At 37.9% G+C, this 25950-nt stretch overlaps 1 protein-coding gene across 1 annotated transcript; it reads left to right on the top strand.

Moving 5' to 3' along the window:
* The first annotated feature begins 3389 nt into the window (after positions 1-3389).
* Positions 3390-5964, top strand: LOC131218577 (protein neprosin-like). Its single transcript, XM_058213188.1, has 3 exons — positions 3390-3479; positions 4582-4791; positions 5761-5964. The coding sequence occupies exons 1-3, from the start codon at positions 3426-3428 to the stop codon at positions 5938-5940; spliced, it is 444 nt and encodes a 147-aa protein (XP_058069171.1). The 5' UTR covers positions 3390-3425; the 3' UTR covers positions 5941-5964.
* The last annotated feature ends 19986 nt before the right edge of the window (positions 5965-25950 follow it).

The following is a 25950-nucleotide window of genomic DNA, read 5'->3' as shown; positions in this document are numbered from 1 at the left end:
GTAATACTAAAACTAAAACTTACTATTTATGGTAAAAATGAAAATAGAAGGGACTTCTTGACTGTAATTCTGATGGAATCTTGCAAATTTGGCGTCGATAACCCAACATGGTAGGGTTGGTTGGCTAAAGTAGCTTCTCCTACCCCATAATCTGTTGGGCAACTGCGGGAGCACACATAGACGAATCAAGTAGAGTATTCTAATCACACAAATAAGCCCGATAACAAAAACTCTAAATTTAACTTGGAAAAATTATTTTGGAAAAAAATAATGGCACAAAGCGACAATAATCATTATAAAAGCAGAAATTACAAGAGAGAGAGTACTTGATTCAAGACTCTCCCCTTTCAAGCCCTTTGAAACCCTACAAACTAATGATCAGGTTAGCTGGGCCTAAGGAAGTTTTCAACAGTAGGAATTCAATCCCCATTGCTTCTTATAGTATGGTCCACTTAACCCTTAAATTTACCTTCTTCTTTTTTTCAGCTCATGTCCTAAAATGATCTGTCAAAATGGATGGATGGTGTGGATAAAACAATACATCAGTATTGTTGGCCCCACAAATCCGCTGATAGCACAAACCTATCCAACCCTCAATTCCAACGTCCACATAAGCCACACAATGCTGTCACACATAATTTTATACTATTCCTTATTTCTTCTGGTGTAGCCCACCTAGTCTTAACCCATTTAGCAGAGCACACGATGGATGGGGTGGATCTGATGTGTGTTCTCCCCACATAGCAATTGATTTGCGCAAGTCACGTTCTTCAGTCCATGGGAGAAAATGTATTTATCATGTAGGTGCTTTCATAGAATACATCCTATGTATTGGTAGGTAATGTTTCATTACTTTAGCCTTTGGATATAAGGTTATATTTCAATGATTCAGATCGGATATATGATGCTCCTCACCTTGGATGGGGGATAGAGAAGTAATGAAAACTTTTTAATTGAAATATTCTCAATCATTTCATCTAATGCTTTGCACATATATGGTCTACTTAATCTTTTAATAATCAATAATTAATATGAGGTTTTTCTGCTAGGGAATTGCAGTAGCACACACAGATGATTCAAGTACTTCAATCACACAACCAAGTTTAAATACAAACAAACCAAATTTTACGTGAAGAAACTCTTGGGGGAAAGAACCACGGCACAAAGCGACAATAATGCATTATAAAAGCAGAAATTACAAGAGGTAAGGATTACCGATCCAAACCAACCTCGAATCTTCTCCACAAGCCCAAGTTATGCCTTTGGCACCAAGGGATGATAATGCATTATAAAAGCAAAAATTACAAAAGAGAGATTACCGATCCAAACTAGCCTCGAATATTCTCTACAAGCCCAAGCTATGCCCTTGAAACTCATAGTAACAAATAAAGAAAATCTAAAACACATCTCTTGCTTCCTAAATCCTTATTACACAGTATCCTATAGTATCACAATCGGAATAGAAAATAAATCCCACACTTCCGTAAGTCTGTATCACCTTTTATGATAATTTAATGGCATCGACAATTTGTCAACAGCATCGAACACCTTCAATGGCATAAAAAAATACCAAAACATTTCAACAATAAAATATGAATTTTCTCGATGGCACCAGGTATCTATCAATAGCATCAACCGTTACATGATGACATCTACACACCCAGTTATAGTTATTTATGGATTTAAGACATCAACAGCATTTTCTAGCATACCCCATCCAAAGTAGGATCTATGGCATATATTAACTTGAGTTCAACTGTGACTAAATTGTGGAAACAAAACATTAAAAAAAATTAAGAAAATCCTAACTTCCTACTTATGAAACTCGTTCATTGAAATATAACTTACTATTTGTCATTTTCAAGTGTCCATTAAATGTCTGCCAATCTTGACTAAATGTCCACCACTTTTATCATTGACGTTACATTCCCTCCCCCAGTTACACTGCGATTACATAGCAACGTGGCCCACCTAATGACCTAGTGGTCATGTGGCGCACATGCAAAAGAAACTCGTACCGACGATTGAGCAACATTATAAATAGCCTCATTTGAGAGTGTCCATCTACCTATCCTCGATTTTTCTATCTACCTATCCTCGATGTCCACTCCAATTAGTAGGATTTTGATTTTAGTTTTGTTGGCAATTTCTATTGTTTATGGAAATGCAAGAAGTCTATCCAAAGAAGAACACAAGGAATTGAAGGCACAGCTCAAGCTTCTTAATAAGCCTGTTGTCAAGAGCATTCGGGTGAGTCTTCTAACAATCACTACCATGTGATTCATTGCACCTGTGGTTTTGTTTTTTCTTTTTCTTTTTCTTTAAATCATCTGAGGCTTACGTCTAGAGGAGCCTAGTTTTTAGTGATCCAAATCCTTCGTTTGGTGTCCCACTGATGGATGGGCTGAAAATTTCCTGCATCAAAAGCACTCTTAGCCCTTTGATTGGTAGAAGTTTTTGTCGGGTGACCACAGAAGCATACAGATGAATCAAGCAAAGTACTTAAATCGCACAACCAAGTCTAATCATAAACACTCCGAATTTAATGTAAAACAAACCCTTGCAGGAAATATATATATATATATATATATATATTAGGGCACAAAGCGATATTAATGCATTATGAAAGCAGAAACCTATAAAAGATGGAGGTTACCTAAATCAAACAAGCCTCAACTGTCCCTTAAAAACCCTTGATACCTTTAGAAACGAATTAGAAAGTTCTGAGATACACTTTTCTTCTTCTCTTCCCCTCTGCAAATGCGTATCTCTTTCTATCTCTTCTTCGGCTCCAACAGTTCTTGTGATGATCACATACATTTCAAAAAAGTAAATACTATTTGTTGGAACATCGTGAGGCCCACCCGTGATGTGTATGTGGAATCCAAACTGCGGATCCCATGTGCTGATCCAAAACTCAGGTGGAACACATACGCCACAAGGAGAAATGTACAATCATGCTTGAAAGTGATATATATTCACATGGTGTGGCGTTCGAAAGTTTTGGAACGGCCATCGAAGTGTCTCTTCAACCTTGTGGGGGCATAACTAATGGCTGAACTGGATGGCATACACACTACATGGTTGATCCCACCTTCCATCTAATGGAAGGTTTGGATTGCACCCACGCATCACTTGGTATGGAGTGTCCTGGTTCAAACACCTCAGCCAATCCAAGCCGTCTACGAGCTTCTATGTCTACATGGGCCTGTTTCTTTGATTAAAAATACTAAAATTTTAAAAAAAAAAAGAAGAAGAAGAAGAAGAAGAAGAAGAAGAGGCTTAATACACCATCATCATCATCATCATCATCACCATCATCATCCTAACCATCAACGGCTACGCTATCATTAGAATATTTTTGAATATTGATGGAGGTTTGACGATTCTTACAGACTCAACATGGCAATTTCGACTGTGTGGACATGTATAAGCAACCCGCTTTCGATCATCCGTTACTGAAGAATCACACAATTCAGGTCTGATTTTCTTTATTTACTTTTCTTTATCCATCATGAATGGGCCATCCACCAAAGTCGAATCCTAATCATTTGAGAAGCATAAATGAATGGTTCAGATCACCCCATGTGGACTAGATCTACTCAGATAACATTGCACACAAAAGTTTGCCTACTAAAAATATGAATGTTTGGTTTAATTGCTCAGAGATTATCATCACCATTAATATAATAAGAGGCCCATGCTTTAGTGATCTAAACCGTTGAACTTGTGGGTCCCATCATGGATGGACCATGCTCAAAGAAACTTGCCAATCTCATAAATTTAATCTTTCATTTGTTGGCATGCAACGCATTGTTAAGAAGAAAGACATTTGTAGTCACATCAAATTCAGCCATGTGGCCTACCTAAGACATTGATCCCGACCATCCATCTGATCAAACTGTCGAAATCACGTTGATAGAATGGTCCTAACAATCTGATCCGACCAGATGCACTAGGATTGCCTTGTAAAAGTGGTTGCCACAAGACATGGACCAGCCAAGTTCAGGCCCATCAGATGGAGATTCCAGACTGTCCATATTGTGGCCGTGGATCAGATGATGGCCTGATCTGAGTATGAACAGGATTCTGAACATCTATATCTGGAAATTAAACATACTAACAATCAATGTTCTTAATAGAGGAATGATCACACAGTGATATGTTCAAGTTATGGGTGGCCCATTGTGATATGTGATTGTCATCCAACCCGTCCATTAGGTGTGCATCCGCATGTTACTCTTACATTTCAGAATCCTGCATGATCCATAGCACACATGAGCGACACCAAATGAAAAAATGGAGTAATTGGGGGAGGGAGTGTCCCTTTCATAGAAACTCTTCCAAATGGAATCTGGGGTTCACCATATTGTGCATACTTCATCGAATGCATTCATCTGATGAGCCACACTAGGATACAGGGACATACCAAAATACAACCCATTCTAAAACTCAAGTGGGCCACAACAAGTGATTATATAATTTTTAGGTGTGATAAAACATGACTGCCGGTGGTGTATCGCACCTACATTCTATTTCCATAAGCATTTTTTAACATCTAGACTGTAATTCATCATGCAGATGAGGCCCACTTCCTATCCAGAGGGGATGGGCAATCAAGACCCTTCAAATGCCAATCTAGAGATTGGGCTTAAGGATGGTGGGTGTCCACTTGGGACCGTACCCATTCGACGGACTAAAATGCAAGAGTTAATGAGTGCAAAATCTCTCTCTCATTTTGGTAGAAAAAATCTGAAAAATAGACGACTCTCCTCCACAGTTGGTCATCATGTAAGTACTTTTTTTCTATAGATTTATGCAGACAAGTGAAGGATCCGAGCCGTTCATCATGATCCAAGAGTAGCATTTTCATTTAGTGCTCTATCGGGACACATGCACTGCCCAGCCAATCGATCTGTGCCGTACATTAGGTCTAACCATTTGACCAATAGCTCTACAAAATGTCTACTCAAAACCATTTAAGAAAAATAAGTTATGTATTTTTTGTAGCCCATCATGAATTTCCAATGGTTCTCAGCAATCGAATTTGATTGTTAATCAGTTGGGCCCACCTTGAATGTCCGTAGTCTATCCACGCCCTCAATCTGTTTTTACATCTAATTTAAGGGGTTGAGCCCAAAATTGAAGCATATCCAAAGATCAATTGGATCATAACACATGAAACAGTGGGGATAATGATTTCAACCGTTGAAAGCTTGCTAGGCCTCACAGTGATATTTATTTGTCATTCAACCTGTTCATAGGATCATACAGACATGATGAAGGAAAACCACAAATATAAGATTTATCCAAAACTTCCGTGGCCCCCAAGAAAATTTTCAATGATAGACATTCAATTCAACTGTTCCTATGGTGTGGTCCATTTGAACATCGTATATGCTTCATTTTTGGGCTCAATACCTACCCAATCTGCTTCTTCAGCAATCACTTTTATCAGAAAATCCTAACCATCCGATATATGGCTTGTAAAATGGATGGCTATAAGAAATAAGCCAAATTATGGATAGGTCAAATCATCTGATCAATGATTTTAAGATGGAAGCAAACGAAACATGTGGTCAACCTAGTAGACAGTACCGATTGATTTGATGGAGTGTGCAAATGTCACAATTTACTTGGATTGCTATAAGTAACAGTGATAGCATCGGCTCATTTTTCTTCTGGAAGAAAAGAAAAAGGAGCATACTCTAATTAAGATGATGTATGTAATACTAATCCACTTGTCTTCTTTTCATCAAGCATGCTATTGCAATGTTGTTTAGTCAGGTGTATGGAACCCAAGCGACTATGAATGTGTGGAGCCCAGAACTTCAAGATCAATGGCAATTCAGCCTGGCCCAGCTATGGCTTCTCAACGGCCATGATGGTCAGCTCAATAGCATAGAGGCTGGATGGCACGTAAGTTGCTGCATCTACTAATGAAAAATAAGAAAAAAGTAATTGATCTTAATTAGTATCTTTCTTATTCTTCTTATTCTTCATTTCGTTTTCCAAAACATATCATAAATGAAAATACATGGAGGTACATGGGAAAATTTTGCAGTAAATAGAGATAAATGATATTTAAGGAGTGTTTAGATAGATTTAAATGCATGAAAATGAAATAAAATGGGAGTAAATGAATATGGAAATGAAATATTCCTAAATGAGATGAAATGACTATTTGAGCAGCCTCGGAACATCGCATAAGTAAATAAAGGTTACACTCCGTACATGTTTGCATTACATGCATAGCATGCTAATAATACCTCCAAATAATTTAATTACCAGCTATATCACTAAAATCAAACTAATAGAATGATAAAAAATAATCTCAAGGTTGGCCATCAAAATGGATGGTTAAAAAGTGTTTATAAGTGCTTGTTTTGTGATCCTTACATTTGTGGGTCATCTGAGGCTTTAAAATTTTCTAATTTTTTGCTAAAGTATATATTTCAATGGATTTATTATAACCATTTTATTAAATATCATGTATGTACACTAATTTGAGATATTAAACCTAATTAAAAATATCATATAATTTTTTGATAAATATATTTATAAATTTAAATGCATTTCAACTCCTATCATTTACTCCCATCTACGTGGAATGTTTGAATTTCAAATACACTTCATTTACTCTTGTTCCAACACAATTCTGTAAGTTATTTACTCCTAATTCATTTACCTCCAGTTTCATTTCCTATTTACCTTCATTTACTCCCACACGTTTCAAAGTGACTTTGACGAGATGCAATGGGATAGCCGCTTGGATCCCAGGCCCGTTTATTCAAACCCGATTTACCGAAATCGGATTCCCTTAGTCGGGTCCAGTCATAGGCACGGCATAATGGGACAAAAGTCTGACAAATAACCAAATGACTCATATGCAAAATAGTTATAAAGCCCTACATCTCCATTCATATGACAGTGTCAAAGATGCATCGAATCAAGACCGTTCATCTGGTAGGCCTTGTTATGGATGAGCTGCATCTGTAAACTTAGGCTGGTCAGATGAAATTTATTCACTGATTTGATGATCTTTGTTGATTAGAAATAGATGGTTATAAAAAAGTCTCACCAATGGTTTACATACCATGGACACAAATTCTCCCATAAAGGGCGGGCTACTGTCATCCCGACTGTTGGCTTATGGCCCAGTAGAAGAGCTGTCAGGATCTCTCACAAGTGTGGCACGCGTGTGAATAGATAGAATTGCATTTACTTGATTGTTCCCATGCACCTTACCCTCTACCTTGCGCATACACACCAACGTGCCATCTATGAGGACATCCAAACCGTCCAAAAGGTGGTCCTCTTGATTTCAATCTGCTGTCACAAAAATCAGTTTGATTCATCAAACGGCCTACATTTTACATAAATGGAAGACCGACGGTGATAACTGTCCCTTGATATTGTACTCTTTACTTCACGACAACTCTAATATCTGAGCTTCTAATTTCCTTAGGTAAATCCTGATTTGTATGGCGACTTGGTTCCACGGCTGTTTGTGTATTGGACAGTAAGATTCACAACCATCAATTTCTTCTTACCTAAAAAACCGTTCATGGGTTGATCAATACCGTCCAATTAATGGGCCACCTCTTGGAACCGTCGGGTCAATCTGATTTTGACACCATGGTCCATCTACACCATGCCCCATGATATGGACGGTTTAGATGGTCATTCTCTCTGATAGGTGAAAATACTTACGCTAATATGGATGTATATTTGTAATATCAGGCAGATGGTTACACAAGCACCGGTTGCTACAATCTATACTGCCCTGGTTTTGTACAAGTTAGCAGCGATATAGCCGTTGGCTCTATCATACAACCATCCTCTACCTACAACGGAGATCAAATAGAAACAACCATCCTAGTATTCAAGGTACACCGTATCTCTCATTCTTATCAGGTTATGGGCCTGCCTGGCGCATCAGGCTTCTGGCGTGGCCCGATTTTTTGGGAGCTTGGACCAAAATATATTAGTTATGTAAGACAATTAATCACTTACTCTAAAAGCTTCAACTGATAGAGTATGGTGAGTCGGTCCCTTTATCTCACAATTCAGCCCCCACATCTCATGGGTTAAGACCTCGGCTGAATTCTCCTCGTGGGCTCCACTTCACATGGGTTCCACCTCACACATGCACAAGCCAATTACTTCACACGGGTGGATCCCGCCTCACACGAGCTGCCCACCCAAAGTGTGCCCTTGCATTCCACCTTACACACAAGCCACAGACAACCCCACTCAAGCCCAATGCGAAAAAAACCCTTGTATTAATTAGGCTCACAATTTAAACTAAGGCCTAACACTTAAACCCTGTTTGTTTTTTTTTTTTTTTAATAAGGAGGCTCAAAGATTCCATTGGCCGGTGCCTAGCCCGTTTGTGGTACCATGGTCATTATTGCTATGTATCATGCATGGTTGGTCTCCAACGGTCAGGATCTTGCACAAAAGTGGGTAAATGGGCTAAGGCTCATGCCATTTTAATCATATGGGCTAAGCTAGTCTGAGGTTTTACTTTATGGCTTGGGATTGAACAGTTCTCAATGCAGCTTGATCTCACCCATTGATCGCCTTACCAATCAGACATGTGTACCTTGATCATAGTGGGACACACATATTGAGTGGGTTAGATGACACATAAAGAATATGCTGGACCACACATTCCATCTAGAAGTTTCTGTGGTGGCCACCCTCCCACCACCCAATGGCTTCTTCTCTTTCCAGGTGGCCCAGCTTGGTCAAGGACATTCTCAAAGTGGGCCCACTTGATGAATGGTGCCTGTGTCCAGTCCACCTATTTGAACTCACCTCATCTCATCTGACTGCTACTTTTACAGGATCCAAGTACTGGTAATTGGTGGCTGATATATGGAGACATTCAAGTGGGCTACTGGCCTAAGTCACTCTTCACAAGCTTAGCTGACAGTTCTACTCTAGTTGAATGGGGTGGTGAGGTGTATACTGATAGCACCCAAAACCCCCAGATGGGTAGTGGTCATTTTCCTGATGAAGGGTTCAAAAAGGCCTCTTATATGAAAAAGCTGATGTTTGTGGACAACACCAACACTTTAAGAGATATCCCCAGTGACTCCCCCCTCTATCAAGATTTGCCTCAGTGCTACAAGGTGATTGATGGTGGTAACTCAGGTGCGGATTGGGGTAGGTACATCTATTTTGGTGGGCCAGGTGGATGCTAGAGTTGTGATGGACGGTTTTTTATAAAGTACTACAAGCTTGACTCATATATGGGTTTTCTAACAAAGTAATAAATAAATGGGGGATTTATCAAAAATTCCCTACACTGCTTTTCTTATTTGATCAAGTACCTTCTTTGATTATTTTGATTATAACATATGATGTATATCATAGTTTTAAGTACCTTCAGTCCCCACTGCTTCATCTGGTGTTGTCCACTTGGCCTTCAATATGCCTTCTTTTTGGGCTCATTCTCTAAAACTATCCATCAAAATGGACCCCACTGCTTCCTATTGTGTGGTCTATTTGAGCTAATTAATATGCTTTTGTTGTGGGTTCATGCCTTAAAACAATCTTTCAAAGTGGATGAACGGCATGGATAAAACACATCTCGTGATAGTAAGGTTAGGATGATTTTTTTATATTCTGTCTTTCCTGATTTGGGTTGGGAGAGGATCTTGAGCTAATCAGCCCTGGCCATTCAAAGTTTTGATTTTGATCGGCCCAGACCTGTCCCACGTGCCACTTCCGACATGATGCGGTCCAAAATTTGGTGAAGTTGTATCATTCAACCAGATGTTGAAAATAAAGCCATTAGAAGTGAGATGTCCACTCATGAACTTCAGCTATGATTCATTAAGGATAATGCCTACAAGATGGACCGTTCAAATCACACAAACATGCAGCCATATTTCCTCTAACCGTCTCATGGCCATTTTTTTTTTTTTAATTTCATCATTACTTTTATCAGGCAAAATTACCATGGTAAAATGTGCATGATCACACCGATTTTTTTATCTTCCCAAAATGCCCATATCCTCATTCTTAAATTACACCATATATCACAACAAGGAGGATCAATGAGGGGGTGACACGTGGCACTAAGACTTTCTTTATCAATCAAAACTCACCCCTTGCCATGTTTGCCCCCCACCTACCCCACTTACCTTTAAATTCTAACTTTGCCAAAGAGCCCTCACTGGCCTTTTACTTAGTCTAACGTATCAACCACGCTTAGTTTAAGCCTCTTAACCTTAGACCTAAGCTAGCCATCACTGGGAATGTATGTGGTCTATCCATGCCATCCATCCGTTTTTCCAGCTCATTTAGTGATTGAATCCAAAATTATAGTATATACAAAGTTCAAGTGTACCACACCATAGTAAACAGTGGGAATAATTATTTCCACCGTTTAAACCTTGGTAAGTCTCACAGTGATGTTTATTAATCATCCAAATGTTTATAAGATCCATGTATGAAGGGAAAACACAGATCACCAGCATCATCCAGAATTTTTGTGGCTCCAAGAATTTTTCAATGGTATACATTCAATGCACACTCTTTCCAGTGCTGTGGTCTATTTGGGATTTGGATATGCTTCATTTTTCTACAAAGTCCTCAAATTATATGTTAAAAGGAATGGACAAAGTAGATAAAATACGTAATTTGCAGTTGAGTACATAGAGTTTACTCACTCTGTGCTGTAGCAATCTGCATCCGCTGCTAGTTCCTTTGTGGACGCATAATAATGAATGGTTTCTTTTTTTTTTTTTGCTATTTCAACTATCTTTTTTTACATCTCATTTTATAGTATAAAATTAAAAATGAGGCATATCCAAATATCAAGTCTACCAAATTATAAAAAAGAGTAGTGGTAATTGAATGACCACCATTAGAAACTTCTTATAGCTACAAAAGTTTTGAGTCAAGCTGATATTAATCAACAGGTTGGATGTAAAATAAACACTACAATGGGTCCTTTGATGTTTCAAATGTTAGCTCTCTCTCTCTCTCTCTCTCTCTCTCTCTCTCTCTCTCTCTCTCTCTCTCTATATATATATATAAATATATATATATATATTATTCATGGATTCGTTCGGTCAGCCTGTATAAACACAGATGGATCAAATAGAGGAGTCGCTACCAAATTTCCGTGTCTGCTGGATTTTGCCAGTCCATTATAAGTTATAAGATACAACTAGCATATAACTTCAAACCTGTCGTACGTAAATGAAATCAAAATTGTCCAATAGGTGGTCATCATGAGCATTACCTTTTTAAAACTCTTCGACATCCTGTCATTGAGTGGGCCAGTCATTTGAATGCTATTTTATATACTGTTTTAACTTCCAACATTTTAAAGGCATGTTTGGATATTATAAATAGCTTTTATAACTAATGTAAGTAAATAATTTACTTTTTTCAAAATTTAAGTTAGTTTTATAATCACTATTGTAAAAGTAACTTATATAAAAGACATTAATTCTTATAAGATTTTTTAATTGATTATGTTTCTATTGCTTTTTCGTTTCATCTCTCCATGTGATAGATGATATATACCAAAGGAGTCCCTACATGATGGATGATCAACATGAAAAGCATGCCCCACATGATGGATGTTCCATATTAACATGGGCCCACATAATAGATGGTCCACATCAAAGGTTGGCCCCAAAAGATGAATGGCCCCACCTCCAAGGTAAGCTCCACATACACCCAGATCCATAGCTCAACTGGCAGACTGAGTGTAGATACCTTGTTTCAACACTTAGAGGTTTTGGTATGGATCCCTAGTGGGGGGTGTCTAACATGGAGTGTGTACAGACATGGGTGTGTACTAACAAGCTAACCCAAAACAAAAAAAGGTAAGCCCCGCGTGATGGATGACCCATATTGAAGGTGGGGCCCATATAATGGATAGTCCACATCAAAGTTGGGCTCCATAAGATGGGCAGTAGACATTGAAGGTGGGTCCCACATGATGGATGACCCATATCAAGCCTGGACACATAGAATGGATGGTCCACATCAAAGGTTGGCCCCTAACGACAAATTATCCACATCTAGCACGCCTTTTCATGATAGACGACCCACATTCAAGGGAGGCCCACACAATGGAATGTCCATATCAAAGGTGGGCTCCACATGATACACAATTGATATTTGAAGGTGGACCCCACATGGTGGATGGTCCATATCAAGGTGGGTCCCATGTGAGGATAGTTCACATGGAAGGTCGGGCTTATAATGCCCCCACATGATGAATGACCTACTTTGAAGTTGGGCCATAGACGAGCTATAATTCACATTGAAGACAGGGCAAAGATGGGCCCAACATAATGAATGGTCCACATCAAATACTAGCCTCTTATAATGGATGGATGGTGGATATTAAGGGTGGACAAAAGGAAGTTAGGATTTATACTTATGTGATGGTGGAAACTTAGGTTGGAATTGAGGTAGACATATCTATTTTGGTAGGCTAGACAGATGTTTATAGTTGTGATGAATGGTGGGTTTTCAGTCCAAAAAATATGATTGGGTCCAGGCCTGACCCAGCACTAGGCTGGCCTAAAATTCATCAAATCCCCACTTTCACATTGCATGTTAAAAAATCAGTCCAGTCCAAAAACATAGTTGGACCATTCAATATAAATCACGCTTAAAACATATGTATAATCTCCGTGGCCCATCAGGATTTTAAATTAGGTTGATCTTCTAGTATCTGTTCATCCTGATAGGCTCATCTGATTATCCGAGGCCCACATGCTAACCCACGTGTCAGCATTTTTCCTTTGGACATGACTATTCCTTCGGCGTGGATGGGATCAGCCCCGTCCGTCAGGTGGGCCACCCATTTTAAGCCTTGATACCGAACTTCAAATTGATTCAAAACTGATCAGCTGGGCCTCACCGTAGGAAAAAGGGTAAGATCTTCCTGAAAACTATAAATCCATCTTGTGTGGTCTACCTGAGTTTCAGAGAGAGTACCTTAATGAAAAGCATAATATTAATGGATTGGATGTTATATACAAACCACTGCAGCTCCATGCGAAACTAATGGTAGGCATCCTATCCCAACTCATCCTGATGGTGTGGCCTACCTGAGTTTTCAATCAATCCAATTTTGTTTTGGAGGGTGAACATGATGCAGAGAAACTGATGGACGGCTTCGATCTCACTTATGTTCTCATCGGGATGGTGTTTGGGTAGATGAAGGCACACTCCATGTGAGTGGGGCGGAGATTGAGTACTACGTCCACCGGGACCTACCTAGAGACGGACAGTCCTGTCAGGGGCTATGCGGGGTCCACTGTGATGTTAGTGTTTAATCCACGCCATCCATTCATTTTGAAAAATCATTTTAAATTATGAGGGAAAAAAAGACAGATCGAATTCTGAAGTAGACCATACCAAAGGCAACAGTATGGATTGAATGTCTCCTGTTGAAAACTTCCCGGGGGATACGGAAGTTTTGGATCAGGCTGATATTTATGTTTTTCCTTCATTCATCCAGGTATATGTGACCTTAAGAACATATTAGATGTAAAATAAAAATTATGATGAGTCCTAAGAAAGTTTCAATGATAGGGGTCATTGTCACCGTTGCTTCTTGTTATGTGGTACACTAAATCCTTTGATCTAACTCATTTACAGCGTTCTGCCCTAAAATAATCTTTCAAAATGGATGGACGGCTTGGATAAAGTATATTTATCATGGGGGATCGCACAAAGCCCCTGACAAGACCGTTTGTATCTAGCAAGGTCCTGGTGAGGGCAGTACCTAGGGCTGTATAGGAACTGGGCTAGCCCGGTTAACTCGCTAGACTCAGCCCGAATCGGAACTGAGTTCGGTCCAGGACGGGCCATTTTCTTCAGCTCGAAACTGAGTTCGGGCCGACTTCAAATAAGTCCCGATTTGGCCTGACTCGGTCTGAAACCAGACTCGGCCGTTATATATATATATATATATATATATATATATATATATATATATATATATATATATATATATATATATATATATATATATATATATATATCCTAAATCCTTACCTTAACCATTTAAGACGGAGAAGTGAGAATGCCGCCTAACCCATGAACTTGTTGTAAGGTCTGAAATTGGCTCGAACTTGGCCCGAACTAGCCCGATTGCTAACCGGGCTGAGTTCGGGCTGGACATGTTAGCCCGGTGACCGGGCCGGGCCAGGTTCGGGCTAAGTTTGGCTAGTGACCGGGCCGAGCCGGGTTGAGCCCAGTTCAACTCGGTTCGGCCCCATGTACACCCCTAACAGTACACAATCCACGCCCGTGTGTGTGAGTGTAGGTACTCGGAACGGATTGGCTACTCCCCTGCCACCAGCCAATGGCTAGTGGTCGGTGCTCTGTGGGCCCCATCATGATGCATGTATTTCATCCATTCCGTCCATCTATGTTTTTAGATCATTTTAGGGTATGATACAAAAATTGAAATATATCCCAATCTCAGGTGGACCACATTACAGGAAAAAGTTTTGAATGAACATCCACCATTAAAAAAATTTTAGGGGGCCATAAAAGTTTTGTATCAAAGTTGATCTCTGTTTTTTACCTTCATATGGGTCTGTATGACCTAATCAACGTATTGGATTTCAAATAAAACGTACAGTGGGCCTTAGGAAGATTTAAATGGTGGATATCAATTCACTATTGTTTTCCTATGGTGTGGTCTACATAAGATTTATATACCTCTCATATTTTGTATCAAGCCATAAAATGATATTTAAAAATGGATTAACAGAATGGATGAAATACATACATCATGGTAGGGGCCAGAGAGCACCGGCCATCAGCCACCGGGCTAGTGGCAGGGGAGTAGCCAATCCGTTTCCCGCGTAGTCAGGCTACGCTAGCGAATAGCGAGGTTTTAGTCCTTTTCTACACCGCGGTTCATTAGAAGAGTGTACAATCCAATAACTTTGTATTGTTAACTATGTTGTATGTAACAAATCCACTCCATCCATCAACGGATACTTATAATATTAACCGTATATATTAAAAAATTAGCCACATATAAAATCTTATATGTGTAACTTTACAATAAAGATGTAAATCACGTCTAGAAAATTTAAATTCATATTGTGCGGTCTGCATGAGTTTTGGATCAGGACTATATTCTGAAATTATGTTTAAAATGGTGGGGCTCATATGATGAGAAGGTAAGATAGAATATAAACATCATTGTATGCCCCATACAAAAACCTATGGTTAGCGTTCTCCCTCCGTTGTTCTCTGTTCAGTGGTCCACTTCAAATGCAGAACGTACGTATTTTTATCCTGAGGAACTAAAATTGAGGGCCACAACTGATGAAAGGAGTAGATCTCATATATAAACCATGGTAGACCGCACATATCTCCAATATTTTTGTTTTATTTATTTATATTTATTTCTTGCCCGATACCCCCTCTCGTACCATCGAAGATATAACTTGAAAATATGACCAATTCAACGATCCTAATGTTCAGAACTTTAGCCGGAGAATCTGTTTAGAAGACTAATAAAGGCCAGAAAATCTTTTCCTTTTGAATGATCCTGGCCGTTGGTTGTGGCTATAAATGGGAGATAAGATCCCTCCATAACTCTACAATTCAAAGCTTGCCTAATTCTCTCTCTCTCTCAAAGATTAATAAGAGTGCATTCGCAAGCGAGTAAGAAATCCATCCACAATTTCATTTATTTTCATATAATTATTATTTTCTTATGATTAAAATTAAATACTTTGTGTTGGTTCTTTGTTGTGTTTTGCAACAAAGTTTATAAATTATCATGAAAACTTTGTTACTATCACTATTAATTTTTATAAATACACATGCCACTTGTTGTACATCAAATTAGTTGGCATGTGGGGCCCATGCTATTTCGCCCATCCAGCAAAGTTGTCCACCGGTGAAAATGGAACATTCAAAAGGTCATGTGCATCTAACGGTTGGATGCTCTCCACATGAATTTGAAATTCTTTTATGTGATTGCTCATTGTTTTCCACCGTGAATAGCTTGTTAGTGTCGGGGGAATTACGGAAGCACATTGAGATAAATCAAGCAAAGTATTTCAATCGCACAATCAAATCTAATCACAAACACTCTGAAATTATAGTACAAAGTGACAATAATATGCTACGAAAGTATTAGTTGGATTTCACCCACTTGATAGTTTGATTCACTTAACATTTGGGGTGTCCCGTTTTCATGGTAGAACAACCTTGTTGGATGGATGAGATGTCATTAGATATATCACCATGTTGAGCCCACACACCAAGTTGTTAAGACGGACAACTATTTGTGTATTAGCATTTTTCATTAGTTTTTATCTTCTCTTTTTAGGATAATATTAAGAAAAAGTGAAATGATTGTAAATTTAAATGTAAACAACAACATTTAATTAAAACCATTCAGGATAATGTTAAGAAAAATTTATAATCATTACACTTTTTTTTCATTACTTTCATTACACTTTTTCTTAACATTATCTTAAAATTTTAATATCCAAACAATGACATTATTATATTGTCATGATGATTTGACATCAATACATATATATATATATATATATATATATATATATATATATATATATATATATATATATATATATATATATATATGATTTTACTTTTGGCTTTTCTGTGAAATGATCTGGAAAGAAGTAGAAATTCCTATTTATATGAAAGAAACGAAATAGATCTTAATAAAACTATAATACAAATTATATTTTATGGGGTTAGAAACCTAATAACATCTTAAAAATTCAAAATCTATATAGAAAAAGTCCTAAACATCCCATTTTTCGATCAATAATTCTGTTCTTTTCATTTTGTTTGGAGGATTTTATCTATTTTATCTATCCACGTATCACATATAGTAGAGTATAAAATATATGTGTATAGTTGTATACAACATGGATAGTTATATGAATGGATGCATATGTATTTGTTAAGATTTCTACTAATTTCAATACATCCCTCTCTCATCTAACCTCCATGTCTAATTATTTCAGTGGCTGGTGAAATTTCTCATAGAAGTTTTTCTTGTTCGAAGGAAATCATATTAGTTTTGGTAGCCATCTGGATCGTTTCGTGCAATGCAAGGACTCTATCTAAAGAAGAGTTTTTGAAAGCTACAAGGCCTAAGATCAAAGAGGTCTTGGAGCCTACTAAAGAAGAGTATTTGAAAATGAGGACTGAGAAAAATGATTTGGAACCTGCTAAAGAAGAGTATTTTGAACCTATGGATAGCTCTCTCAATGGGGCAGTGGTCAAGAGCATCGAGGTCAGGCTTCTATGAACAAACTACACATGCAATGTGAGGGGCCATTTTCAGTGGTCCACTATATCTTTCATTGGGACCTATATTTTCTCCATTTTTTGGCTATCCAGACCATTGTAATGGTGGGTCCCACAGTTGATGGGTAATGGACAGGAAATTCCTAAGTTGAGCCAATCAAGTTCTGTTTATTTATTAGTTTGTGGGTTAGACATGGGAAGCTCTCAATTGAGCCATGATGGCTCATTTGCATTCCCATGTCTAAATGGTCCATTAAAGAACATGGATAAATCTTTCACTGTTCATCATCATCATCTTCATTGTCATAAAAATTGATTAATACCATTTTATTTTTGTTTTTATTTTTCCTTAGAATTCTTTTATGATGGTGGTGATTCCATGATCGTTTGATTGTTTTTACAGACTGACGAGGGCTACATCATGGATTGCGTTGATATATACAATCTATTGGGACTTACTAATCCTATGCTACAAAACCACAAGATCCAGGTTTGTTATTATTATTTGATGTAGAGTGGGTTGCGGACGCTTTTATGGCCAAGATGGACCAAAGAAGGTCCGTCATAGGCAAAAGTTATTAGGATCATCGGAACCCTAAAGAAGTCGTATCTTGCAAACCAAAATGGGTCATTCAATGTACCATATATGATTTTAGGGTAGGACAATCTACTTTAACCAACCAACCTGCCATGCTGAGTTACCCATGCCAGATTTGCGAGATTTCATCAGATTGATCGGTCGTAAGTTCATTTTGATTTCGTTTTTAGTATTTATAATAAGTTTTAGTTCGATCATAACTCTTGATCCTTTGAGTTTTATGAGCCATGCCCAACATGAAAAGGACTTAGAAAAATTATGAGAATAACATTGCTATGCCAAATTGGGCACTCATTATTTTTGGCCAAAAGTCATGAAGTCTATTAAAAATCATGACCGTCTATAAGTAGTAAGGAGTTTGATTATGAAACTTTTTTCTAAGTTTGATATCACTATTTAAAGGATTATAAATATGTTTTTTTTTATTATCAATCACTTTATTTTTAAATTTATTAGAATTTATTTTTATTTTTTATTTTTCCCATAGATTCAAGAAATCTCTACGAGGAATCCACCGGGAGTCCAGAGAAGATTCATAGATTCGGAGTAATCATCCCCTAAGGAAGATGGTGATCAACATGATGTATTATTATTATTATTATTATTTAATCTCCCTATAGTAAAGTAGTGTGGCCCATCTGATGGAGAAGTGGGATGTTGCATGTGTTTTTGTAAAAGATACTAAATACACAGATGAAATCAAATCATGTTCAATGGTTTAGATAATTACATTTGCCTATCATTTTTACAGAGGTTACTATTTCATGGTCCATCCAGGGTGGGGCCCACATCCGCCAAGTGGGCCTAACATTGATTAATTGATCTAAACCGTCATTATATCTATTCCCCTCGTTAATTGGCCACCAACCAGAATCACACCAATCGGACTATTCTAAATGTTTCCACCAATAGCCGTCAATGGTAAGGAAAATGAGTCCAATCAACAATCTGAGCCAACTATTTTGTGTGGGCTATCTTGAATATTGTATGATTCCAAAGAATCACTTTGTCCCAATCCTGACCATCACATCCATCCCTTGGAAAACAGATGGCTAGAAAGAAAGACGGCCAATTTTTGATGCACAGGATCACCTGATCAGTTTCTTTTTTTCTTTTTTCTTTTTTTTTCTATGGTGGCACAGGAAGTGGACCTAATGAACTATTTAGATTGAATGATTGAACTGTCCACGTATCCATATGTCTTTAAAATGTGGAATTTAAAAAAATAATAAAATAAAATAAAATAAAAATAGAATTCTTAGATTAAACTATGTACATACGGTTGGCCTGGACAAGTGGACGGTCCAAAGAACCATCTGGACCATCTGTTCCAATCCAGTCCTACCAACAAACCAAAATCACGTGGATCCTAGCAAGCGAATATTGAACCATCCATTTTGAAGATTAATGATCAGATGAATATTAATTCCCCAATGAATATAGTTTTGGAGGGACAGACAAATCAAGGTGAGCCCTATTGGATGAATGGCCCAGATTGATGATTGGACTCACAGACAAGTAAGAAAATCCATTTAGTATGCCATTGATCAGACAGATAGGATAATGATGTACCATACTAACATACCCACTTGTGTGTATATATAGAGAGAGGAATTATCACCTGCGCACCGGTTCGCAGCCAGCTTCATGCCCACACCTCAACATCAGTCGTCAGAATTTATCGCTCTCCCTCTCTGACTTTCCCTCCCCAACTCCACTACAAAATGGAAGTTGATTGCGGTGAAGTCGGTGGTGTGGAAGCGGATTTACTACACATGGCTTTTGCAGGAAGATGGGAAGCTAGTGGGGCCCATCGTGTTGTTTGTGATAAATCCACTCCTTCCATCCAATTTTCCATATCATATTAGGACATGGGCTCAAAACTAAAGTAAATCCAAAACTCGAATGAGCCACACAACAGAGGATTGAACATGCACCGTTAAAAGATGCATGGGCCACAGAAATTTTGAATCAGGATAATTTTTATGATTGCAGTTCATCCTGGAAGAAATGACCTTATGAAGGGTATGGATGGTATATAAACATTACAGTTGACCTCAGGAAAGTTTCAACGGTAAAAATTTACGGATACATTTTCCTGGCCTACGACATACTTAAGTTTTGAATTTAGATAATTTTTTTGATCTATCCCATAAAATAATCTTTAGAAAATTGATGAATCGTGGTGGATTTTCCATAAACATCGTAGTAGGCCCCATGTAGCGGGAATCCCCGTCCGTGGACCACGCAATCCGGGTGCCGATTGCTTCCTGAGAGGACACGGATTGCCTCCAACCCCGCCTGTTTCCAGCTAGAACGGGCAGGAGCTTTGAGTGGCTACCATGATGTATGGGTTTTATTCACACCATCCATCCATTTTTCCACATCATTTCATGGCATTATCCCAAAACTGAGGCAGATCTAAAGCTCAAGAGGAACACACCACTGGAAGCAGCCGTGATAATGATTCTTACTGTTGAAAATTTTTAGGGCCCACCATCATGTTTATTTGCTACATGGACTTGGATTAAGAGAGAGCACAAATATCAGCTCAAACTAAAACTTGGGTGGCCCCCAAGAAATTTTCAACAGTAAAAGTTGAATATCCAATGCGTGGTCCACCTGTGTCTTTTATTTCCTTAATTGGATTATATCCTGAAATGATACAGAAAAATATATGGACGGTGTGGATATAACCCATACATCACGATGGCTACTCAAAGCTCTTGTATGTTCGCAACTAGAGACACCGGTAAGAGGCAATCTGGTTCGTCTGGATAATCCACGGGCTGATCGCGTATCGACAGTGCATGTAGCGAGGGTATGATATCTGGACACCGATTGCGTACTACCACCGCCCGTTTCTAGCTCCGAACGGACAGTTCTGTGGGTGGGCCCACCATGATGTATCTGTACATCCAAATTGTCAGTCGCTTTCCTCAGATTATTTTAAAGCACAAAAACAAAATTGAGTAGATCCAACGGTCAACTGGACCACACCACAGATGACTCTTGCAGTTAATGCAACTGTCATTTAATGCTTTGTGCATTTTAATGCAACCAAGCTTATTATTTGGTGTGCTCCACTTCAGCGTTGGATATGCCTCATTTTTGTGTTCATGCCTTAAAACAATACGTGAAAAAAGACTGACGGTTTGGATGTACAGATACATCACGGTGGGCCCACCCACAGAACTGCCTGTTCGCACCTAGGGACGGGTGGGCGTAGTACGCAATCCCCGTACATGATATCTGGGTACACCGTAATTTTTATGAGAAATACACCCCATCAATCTGTTTTGATATCATTTTAGGACACACGACCAAAATCGGAGTGGATTCAAAACTCGAGTGAGCCATTCAAGCTAAAAAATTGGGAAATGACTTTCATACCATTAAAACCTTCATGGGCTCCACCTTGATGTTTATATGTCATCCAAATCATTCATAAGGTCATTTGTAATGGGATGAAGTAAGATCATAAAAAATTTAGCTTGATAAGAAGGTTTCATGGCTAAATAAATGCTTCAATGGTAGTCATTATTTACTCTCATTTAGCACACTCGAGTTTTAGATCCACTTCAGTTTTGGTCTAATGTACTAAAATGATATCGCAAATCAGATGAATAGGGTGAATATAATACATCACCATGCAATCATTGTTCATATCACCTAATCTATTTCTATTTTAAAGTAGAGGCACGGGAGTGAAAGCCAGAAAAATACAGTTAAATCCGGCAATGGAATTGGGGAAGGGTGTGAGGCAGGAATGGGAGGGTGAAACTTTTTTAATCTCAACCGTCAGTCAGATCCAATGCCTGATGTTGAGGTGCACATGAAACTAGCTGCGAACGGGATGCTCACTTGGCACCAGTTCTCACAACAATTCGTGAGAACTTTTTCATAACTCATCACATATGATGTGGGCCCAAAATCTGAACCGTCCATGTGTTGCAGCGCCCAATGAAACCTCTAGGGTGCTACATCACATGGACCTTTCAAATATTGGGCCCACATCACATGTGATGAGTTCCAAAAAAGTTCTCATGAGTTCTTGTGATAACTGGTGCGCAAGTGGGCTGAAAGTTTGGGCTAGTGAAGTTTCAAGGGGTGCTGCATCATGTGGACCGTTCAGATTCCATGTCCATGACAGGTGTGCAAAGGTGCTCGCGTGAGAAGGTGCGCAGGTGAGCTCTCTCTCTCTCTCTCTCTCTCTCTCTCTCTCTCTCTCTCTCTCTCTCTATATATATATATATATATATATATATATATAAAATGTGTGAGTGCCATCCAACATGTCCACTATCAGATGCACCCCATGTTAGGCCCAGCTCCCAAAACCCAGCTTGATCTATGACTCATGTGGGCCACACTCAAGGAAACAATAAGAGACATTTGGGAGGGAACGGCCAACCATAGAAACTGCGTATATGTCATCTAATCCATTTACCAGATGAGCCCAACCAAGATGAAGGAAAAAACTAAAACTCAGTCGATTCAAAAAATCAGGTGGGCCACAACAAGTGAATATACAGACTAATAGCCTGATTGTCACACCACATGCATGGTTTGGATTCCACATTCACATCACTGGTGCAACCCACACATCTCGACCACATGTAACCATTCTCCTATAATAAATTAATAATAACATATTTCATGATATTTTCTTATAAATTTCTTTTTTTTTTAAATGCAGAATTTTGCAACCAAAGAAATGATTATCCAGTTGAGGCCCACATCCTATCCAAAAGGAATGAAAAAATCAAGATCATCCACATACTATACGGAAGTATCAGTGCCCACCTGGGACCGTACTCATCAGACGGACCACATTACAAAATATATTGAGAGAAGAAACTGGATCTAATTTTGGTGGGAAATATGAAGAAAAAGGGTACCACCCTTCATTTCTCACTGATCATGTGAGTCCTATTTTTTTCTTTTCTTAAATTCTTGCTTCTTCTTCTTCTTCTTTTTTTAGATTATTACATAATAATATTTCGTCAACATAATATTTACATCCCAGTACCTATTTAAATTAACTTTTCATCAAGCTACCTCACTAATCAAGTTAATTATCATAACGATATCTTCCCTTAGTTTTTTTTTTTTTTTTTCTAAATTCTGTAAGATTAAGTTTGCATTTTATGACCAAAATGCCTACAAATTAACTTGACCCAAGAAAGTTGCATAGCCAAAATAGTGTACAAATTTGAATTGAATCAATGGTTTGGATTCACTCAGCGAAAGTCCCTCAAACTCAATCAATATCAACAACATGCCGTGACGCTTTAGTTACATTTGATTGATTGTGTCTCAATTGGAAACTTCTCACCAGTGATGGACTAAAACAAATGTTCCGTCTTTTGTCTTCATCAAATAGACAAAACTAATGAGAGGTACCTTATGACAATTAACTTAATTAATGATGTAACTTACCTTTTCTTTTTAAGTTACGTCATTAATCAATTTAATTGTCACAACGATATTTTTCATTAGTTTTCTTTAAATTCTTTTAGACTAAGTTTGCCTTTTCATAAATGATTGTCCCTTAAATAATTTAACCTAAGAAAGTTATAAAACAAAATCAATCTACAATTTTGAATTAAATCATTTGTTTATACCCCAAACACTCTTCACCATTTGATCGTCCCCATTTCAAATCACCGTTTAAACCAAAACCCGAAGTGATCATCTCTCTCTTTATAAGCATTCTTCATTTCATTTCATCTTTATCTAATCCTACTTTTAGTTGCACTTCCTCTTTAAATTACACAATCTCTACAACTCTAGGGTTTCTCTTCTTCTAAAATGATGCCATCTTTCGGTTAGCCAGTGAGCGATTTCCAAAGCAGATTACGCTTTCAAGAGCTGTCCAATTACACTATAACTTCTCATACTCCATTCGAACCAGCCTCGAAGTATAACCTCATGCAGTCTTCCGTATCGGCAACAACAATGATTGGGAGTCATGGAAGGCGTATTGATTTTGAGGTTTTAGGCAAGCTGTCAGATCGAAGTTTTGAGTTGCAAGTAGAACATTCTAGAAAGATCATAATGTACAGGCAATTAGAGTCGAGACCTTTTTTTACATCAAAGTACCTAATTAAATTAACTATTCGTTAAAATACCTCCTTAATCAAGTTATTTGGTGGAAGTTTTTATCATTTATGAAAAAAAAAAAAAGTACACAACAAAATTTGGAGAAAATTAATGACAAAACTTAAGCTACATCATTAATCAAGTTAATTGTCACAGTGGTGCCTTCCATTAGTTTTCTCTAAATTCCATTAGATTAAGTTTATTTTTCATAAATGATTTTAAAAAAATTCCCACTAATTAATTTAATCCAAGAAAGTTGCAGAGGCAAAATAATTTACAAATTATAATTGAATCAATGATTTATCCCCAAAAAATCTCCACCATCTGATTATTCCTATTTCAAATCCTCTTTGAAAGCAAAATCCCAAAGTGCTCTCTCTCTCTCTCTCTCTCTCTCTCTCTCTCTCTCTCTCTCTCTCTCTCTCTCTCTCTCCATATGTGTTTCATTTCATCTTCATCTAACCCTAATTTTAGCTGCATTTGTCTCTCAAATTTACATAATCTCTATGTCACTAGGGTTCCTCTTCTTCTAAAAAGAAACTGACTTTCAGTAAGCCAGAAAGTTTTCTTAGAAGATTTCACTTTCAAATACCGCCGTTAACGACGATTTCTCATGCTCCATTCAAACAAACATCAGAATTTAACCCGGTGCAGTCTTCCGCTATGCGAATGACAACGATTGGGAGTCATGGAAAGAGCAATGATGTTGAGGTTTCAGGTGGGCCATCATATCAGGGCATCAAGTTGCAGGATCCTTCATTTTGGAAAGATCATAATACCAAGGTAATTTTGGCAAAAAACTTTTTTTACACCTTGATACCCATTTAGATTAAATTTTAATTAAGCTACCTCATTAATCAAGTTAATTGATGGGCATTTTTGTCAATTATGAAAAAGCTCACTTAACAAAATTTAGAGAAAACTAATGGAAGGTACAGCTATGACCAAGGTATTCAAAATCAGTTATGTAACGGCCGTAACAGACTGTAACAGCCCCATAACAGTATTGTAACAATTTTTCTAATAAATAAAAATTAAAATTAAAAAAAAAGGGCCGTAACAGCCGATGCCAGGGCTGTGACGGCTGTTACAGCCCGTATCATAACAGTAACAGTGGTGGCCGTTACAGCCACCATTTCTGTTATGGAACACCTTGGCTATGACAATTAACTTGATTACTGATCTGGCTTAACTTTTCAATATGTTACCTTATTAATCAAGTTAATTGGTATAGCAGTATATTCCTTTAGTTTTACTTGAATTTTGTTAGATTAAGTTTATTTTTTCATAAATCATAAAAATGCTTATTAATTAAATTGTGGCCAAAATAGTCTACAAATTTGAATTGAATCAACGGTTCATTCCTAAACACTCTCCACCATCTGATCATTCCTATCTCAAATTATCTTCAAAACCAAAACCCAAAAGTGACACCCCCCCCCCCCCCCCCCCTCTCTCTCTCTCTCTCTCTCTCTCAATACATATTTCATTACATTTTCATCTAACTATAATTTTAGCTGCACTTCCCTCTCTGCATACATATTTCATTTTATTTTCATCTAATTATAATTTTATCTGCATTTTGCTCTTCAATTTAAATATTCTCTGCAACTCTAAGGTCTCTCTTTTTTTTTAAAGACATCGACTTTCAGTAAGCCAGCAAACAGTTTTTGGAGCAGATTCCACTTTCAAGAACCACCGGATCCTTCATTCGATTTTAAATATCTCTGTTGCAAGACTATCAGAAATCAAGGAAAGAGTCATGAAGTTGCGGTTTTGGGTGAGCCGTCAGACTTCAAGTTGCAAGAAGATCCTTTGGTATGGAAAGATTACAAGAACCAGTTAATTTCAACGAAGGCCTTTCTTTAAATTTGGGTACTTATTAAAATGCCCTCGTCATTTTATGGTCAAGGAAATAGGAGAAGCAAAAGAAGTAG

Source organism: Magnolia sinica, chromosome 11 (assembly GCF_029962835.1).
Source record: "Magnolia sinica isolate HGM2019 chromosome 11, MsV1, whole genome shotgun sequence".
Taxonomy (NCBI): Eukaryota; Viridiplantae; Streptophyta; class Magnoliopsida; order Magnoliales; family Magnoliaceae; genus Magnolia; species Magnolia sinica.
Note: the sequence above shows the minus strand (reverse complement) of the source record. Positions and strands in the feature narration are given on the sequence as shown.